The sequence below is a fragment of the Littorina saxatilis genome, linkage group LG7 (assembly GCF_037325665.1).
Source record: "Littorina saxatilis isolate snail1 linkage group LG7, US_GU_Lsax_2.0, whole genome shotgun sequence".
NCBI classification, from domain to species: Eukaryota; Metazoa; Mollusca; class Gastropoda; order Littorinimorpha; family Littorinidae; genus Littorina; species Littorina saxatilis.
Genome location: NC_090251.1, coordinates 24,021,246 through 24,027,245, shown reverse-complemented (window position 1 = coordinate 24,027,245; position 6,000 = coordinate 24,021,246). Strand labels below are relative to the sequence as shown.

General features: G+C 39.6%; 1 protein-coding gene across 6 annotated transcripts in view; it reads left to right on the top strand.

Moving 5' to 3' along the window:
* Window positions 1-1,493: 1,493 nt before the first annotated feature.
* LOC138970988 (nucleobindin-2-like) overlaps window positions 1,494-6,000 on the top strand; it is a 43,712-nt gene continuing 39,205 nt past the window's right edge. For 5 of the 6 annotated variants that reach the window (XM_070343582.1, XM_070343581.1, XM_070343579.1 and 2 more), the window contains exons 1-3: window positions 1,494-1,630; window positions 1,987-2,132; window positions 4,776-4,808. In XM_070343582.1, the coding sequence (XP_070199683.1) occupies window positions 1,989-2,132; window positions 4,776-4,808 (177 nt within the window). In that variant the 5' untranslated portion in view covers window positions 1,494-1,630; window positions 1,987-1,988. The remainder of the gene's footprint in view (window positions 1,631-1,986; window positions 2,133-4,775; window positions 4,809-6,000) is intronic. The other variant, XM_070343580.1, reaches the window with a different exon arrangement.

Here is a 6,000-nt window from a genome sequence, read left to right as displayed (position 1 = left end):
TTGACCCCTCACAGGAGGTCAGAAACCGGATACCAATGTCATCAGAACGATCTGCTTTCACTAAACGCAGACGAAAGGAAGTGAGTACATGTATACTGAATGTGTTCTGTAAGGGATAGGGGTTCAGTGTCACTGGGCGTTTTTGTCAGACTGACAGTATTTGTAGTGGAATGGCATCTGTTCCTAATTTTAAGCACATGTGTTAAGATTACAGATTAAAACATATATCTGTTACTACATGCCCGTCCCCATGCACCCACCTTAAAGTTCCCTCTCTCTCTCCCTCTTTTACACTCACCTGGGTAATCGATGAGTCTCAGGTTTAATCAGTGTCCGTCCATATACACATAGACATTCACACAAACACACACACGTTGTTATAGTTGTTATCTTTTAATTCAGTGTTGTATTAAATGGATAAAGAAATCGTTAATACAGCAAGCTTGCATGAATAATTTGCTGTTGTCCTTTTTTTCAGATCAGGTTCTGTAATACAGTAATTATAATTAATACAAGTACAAATTCATGTTTGCAGTCATACTCATAGTGTGTGAGTGTGTGTGTGTGTGTGTGTGTGTGTGTGTGTGTGTGTGTGTGTGTGTGTGTGTGTGTGTGTGTGTGTGAAAAGCACTTTGATACTTAAAACATCTGTGTTATTTGATTTTATTACAAAACTGCAGTCAGAATATTAAGCAGACCTATTCCAACAATACATTTTGATCAGCAGTAAATGTAATGTCAAATTATGAACAACAATCATGTGAGCAGATATATCTAACAGAAACAAATAGTCTAGCAAAATAATACAACCAAACTGTACATGTATGGACATCATCATCCACATAAAAAAAATTGATTGTAGGAAGAGCACTCTGTGTTATTACCACTGCTTCAGTCAAACTGCCAGTTCAACTTTATCTCTGTGGGTTGTTTTTTTCTCTCAGAGTAACATGGGGAAAAAAACCTTTAAAAAACTTGCATGCTACAGAGCTGGATTGTTTCTAGTGATCATGCAGCATGATTTATCCGCATAGAAAACTACTGAAACACCTAAACAGAAATAACAATGTCTACAGAAAAAATCCACTGTTTGATTGCTGTCTGTAGTACTCCTCTTGCTAACAGTGGCATTAAAATAATTAAAACAGCTATGCTCTCTTGGGGGGGGGGGGGGGGGGGAAGTACTCTGAGTACTTTTTGTGTCTACATAGGCAAAACAAAACTATGCAATGTTTCAGATTTCCTGACCCACCCTATGTTTTTCCTCCTTATCCTGGACTATTTTGGACTCTTACAAAAATGTACTTCAAAAATGACAAATCTTAATTTTGCAGGCTTACAAGGAAATTGATTCTTCTCTTACAACCAGAATACACCATGATTTCAAGCAAATAAAAAACTACATGCACCTGAGAAAGTCTCTGCGAAAATAAAACCACAAGAACGACGTGGCCTCCAACATATTCAGCCAATCAAAACCGTTCTACGCTTTTACTGCCCTTCTTTGCAAGGAACACGTACTTACATCCGGTTGTAGTTCTGTCGTCTGTGTGAGAGCAGCTGTGACAGATTTCCTCGCTTGTTTCCGTGGATGCTTTCTTGAATCAGTTGAGCATACAGACATTCAAAAGTAAGTGAAGATGTTTTTGTGTCTGTTGAATATTAAAATGCAATGGATGTCCAGTTGTGTGGGTTAGAAAGCCCCAGGAAAGCCGTGAAGCCGCCGGTGTTCTGTCGGATTTCCGTCTCAAATCTGTGTAACTGTAAGCAGCCAGGTGGATGTATACATCATTACATGTGTTTAAGCGGAGTCGTTTTCACTCAAGTCCAAACAGAATATATCTAGTATGAACCTCCAGCAACGACGTAATTTTTCTCGTATTTTTCAATGTTTGATTACTTGTTCTTTTGTGTGTGTAGGCCGTCGGTGAAACACTAATAAATGTGACATTTTCTATGACGCCTTTTCTGTTTTATCTGTTCTAGAAATGACAATGGCGTTCAAGACGATAGTTTCCATAGTGACGCTGAGTGTGATGCTGCAGTTAGCTGCTTGCAAGCCTGTTGTGGACAAACGAGGCCCTCCACCTCCCACCCCAGTTGAGGGCGGGTCTCCGGATGAAGACGCTGCTGTAAGTAAAATGATTTGTTGACCAACAGTTGCTTGGAAACAGTTTCTTTTATTGCTTGCAAGTACTTTTTGTATGTCATTGTCAATGTATTCGCATGCGTTTTCTGGTTTGTATTCTTCTTTAACATCTACTTGTAACTAATCATCGTGTTGATACCTCCCATACACCACCTCCAGAGAAACACAGACGCAATCAAACATAACTGATTTATGTTCCCTTTTCCAGCTGCAAACTTCATGAACATTTGCAATTATGGTTAATTATATAAGTTAGAATGTTGACCAGTTCATGTATTATGTTCCTGTTACCACAATGCTGCTTTGTAATGTTTTTACTTCATACCATATCATCTTTCACTTTCAATGTGAACTTAGGGTGGGAGACTTGTGATACTATCCAAACAGGTAAGGCATGCCTTTGATTTATTCAGCCGCAGCGCAATTTTGCTTATTTGATTTTCATCATGTTGTATGTATATGATAGTGTTGTATTGGAAAAGTGCCGTCAGAGATTTGTGTCTGAAATACATTTTTAAAGCAAATAAACAGGGATGTTGCTACAAATTCATACCTATAGGACAAATGTCCTGAGTTCTTCAGCATCAATAGGACATTTGACCGCTTTCAGAAAGTGTAATAGGATATTATGAATTTGCGCCAAACAGCTTATAACACATTCCATGGAATTGTTCCAAAGTCATGCGCCCACACACACACGCACACACACACACACACGCACGCGCACTGTAGAACACACACATAATATAGTAAATACATCAACACAGTGTGCGTATAATGTTGTATTTGTTTAGTTTCAAAGAAACCACAAAAAAGAAACCAACATGAACAACTTCAGAGCTCGTACTTTGATTAAATACTGCATGATTTGGATAAAAGTTGATCGGTTTGATCTAATGCTGATCTTTTGCAGGCTTTAGTTTTTTTTCAGCGGCATAATTCAGTGCTTCGTCTCGTATCGAAAACAAAAGCAGACTACAAATTTAGTCAGTTGGAGTTGTCTCCCGTACTCCTGTAGCATGCACTGATCTAAAAAGAATCCACTATTTTTAGATCAGTGCGCTGCACCGAGACGGTTATACCCAAACGGCGCATACCGCAAACGGTTCGGGAATTCCCGACAAAAGAAAAGATCCGCACGCGGCACTGACAACTTCAGTGTCAGCTGAACACGAGAGCGTTCGGTCTTTTAGAAGATTTGTATCTTGAAATGAAAATTAACGAATATCGCGCTGTCCGAAGGAATGGAGTATATATCGGACAATGACCACGCTCAGGCTAAAACGATAGGACATCTGACCGACATGCGGCAATGTGAATCGGACATTTGGGGATTTTCATCGTGATATGTCCGATGTCCGACGCCTAACGACATCCCTGATAAAACAAGTGTAGTTTTAGGGTGGACCTGAGCCTATGTAGGGATAGAAATTATTTCATATTGATTTTTACAGTCTCTTTAGTATGAATTCCAAGCTGTTTTTGTTACATATCTGTGGACTGACCACGATATAGAATTACAGTGGAGTCCGGGTACAACGAATCTCAAGGGAGATAAATTTTAGTTCGTTATATCAGTAATTCGCTGTAGAGTTTTCAACCCTAAATGGCCTCAAGACAAGTTTTCCCACTCACCTTCAAATGATCGTCCCATCGATCTTTCTTTGGAGAGTACAATCTCTGCATGTTTTCAACAGCTTCATAATATAATCCATAGAGAGGCATAGTTCAAATGTTCACTTTACTGTAATTTTAGAAGTAAAATTTAAAAAGTCATGTAAAAGCATGTACGTATTTTCGGGTAATAAGGGGCGACTTTTTTCCTGGAGTGTATCAAAATAGGATAAAAATCAAAGAGACCCCTGAGTACCAGTCAAACAACTGGCCATGATTCCTCTCTAGACATCAAAAAGACCGCTGCGCCCCCCCCCCCCCCCCCCCCCCCCAAGATAAAACTGGGTCATTGACCCCGGGGAAGAAGGTCCTGTCTGTTGACAAGGCCACCCAGCTGTCACAAAGGACCTGCCTTTGATCTCAGCACACACCAGTGTTTCTTCTCAGGCATGAAAGGAGACGACCCTCTCCTAGATATGACAGGGGAACCACCTCTCATAGCTAAAACTGGGTCATTGACCCCTGGGAAGAATGTCAGTGTCTATGATAAACAAGGCATCACAATGGACCTGCCTTTGATCTCGCGGCACACTGACAGAGCACACATATTTCCACTCTGTATTCTTCCTTTGATGTGCGGCTTATTTTCATTCTTCCACCGTTTGTTACCGGTATACTTTTACTTGTGTTTGTGTATTTTTGTCTTTGGAGACAATTATTGACATCAGTTCGTTGTAGGTTGTAGCCTTGTGACTTTTAGAGACAAAACGGCTCTGGGGCGATGAAAACGTGTTTGTTAAAAGAGGGGTTCGTTATGCAAATGAGTTCAAAAGGTTCGATGTAGCCGGAAAGTAACAAGTAAGAAATAGAAGGCTGTCTGCCGGGAAATCAATGGCAGTTCGTTAAAAGCGGGATTTCTTTATAACCGGGTTGTTATAGCTGGACTCCACTGTATAGGTTTTGAATATTTTCATCTGTTTTCTGAGGAGTTTTATGTTCTTTATGTTCCCAGGCAGGGTTAGATAAAGAGAGCGTGTCTGAAAATGTGAGTTTTGTGATTGTTTTGGAAATGTAACATTTCCTCACTGTTTCAGTTTTGATGTTCTTTGAGTCTAACAACTGACTTTTAACAAACCATCTTCTGACTTTAAACTAACATTGTTCTTCCTGTGGACATTGTGACTGTATATAAATATGATATAATTCTTGTAAGAATGCCACAGTTCTATTTTTGAGTCACTTGAGAAAAAGTGACTATGTAATCGGTCAGTGTTAGTCTGTCCGGCCGGCCGGCCGGCCGTCCGTAGACACCACCTTAACGTTGGACTTTTCTCGGAAACTATCAAAGCGATCGGGCTCATATTTTGTTTAGTCGTGACCTCCAATGACCTCTACACTTTAACGATGGTTTCGTTGACCTTTGACCTTTTTCAAGGTCACAGGTCAGCGTCAAAGGAAAAATTAGACATTTTATATCTTTGACAAAGTTCATCGGATGTGATTGAAACTTTGTAGGATTATTCTTTACATCAAAGTATTTACATCTGTAGCCTTTTACGAACGTTATCAGAAAAACAAGGGAGATAACTAGCCTTTTCTGTTCGGCAACACACAACTTAACGTTGGGCTTTTCTCGGAAACTATAAAAGTGACCGGGCTCAAATTTTATGTGAACGTGACTCCCAGTGACCTCTACACTTTGACGTCTGCTTTGGTGACCTTTGACCTTTTTCAAGGTCACAGGTATGTCTTGAAGGAAAATTTCTTCCTGTCCATCTGATGCCTCATATAATATTCAGAACTGCGAAAGTGACTCGATCGGGCGTTTGCTCTTCTTGTTTTGTTTGAAATTGTGCTTCATCAAGTAACGTTTTTGTTTTGTTTTGTTTCATTTTCACAGTTTTGTTACATGCTGAGAAGGATATATGTTTGAAGAACTGCTCAATACTAAAGCAGTGCCTTGTAAAAACAATAGTGAAAGCATTCCAGGTAACAGAATACAGTCAGTACATTGAGGTATGAAACACATGTCTGTTTAAGATTATCTGCTCCTGCCCTTCCTCTGCACCTCAGCTTGATAGCTTGATGACCTTGACACTTTAACATTTTAAATAAATCCAAGCTTTTTAGTTTTACTTGTACTGATTGATGGTCGGATGAATAAAGTTCTGTGGTGTACGTTCTAAAAATGTTTCTTTCTGTAAGTGTAACCAAGCAAAACAAAAGAATATATATTG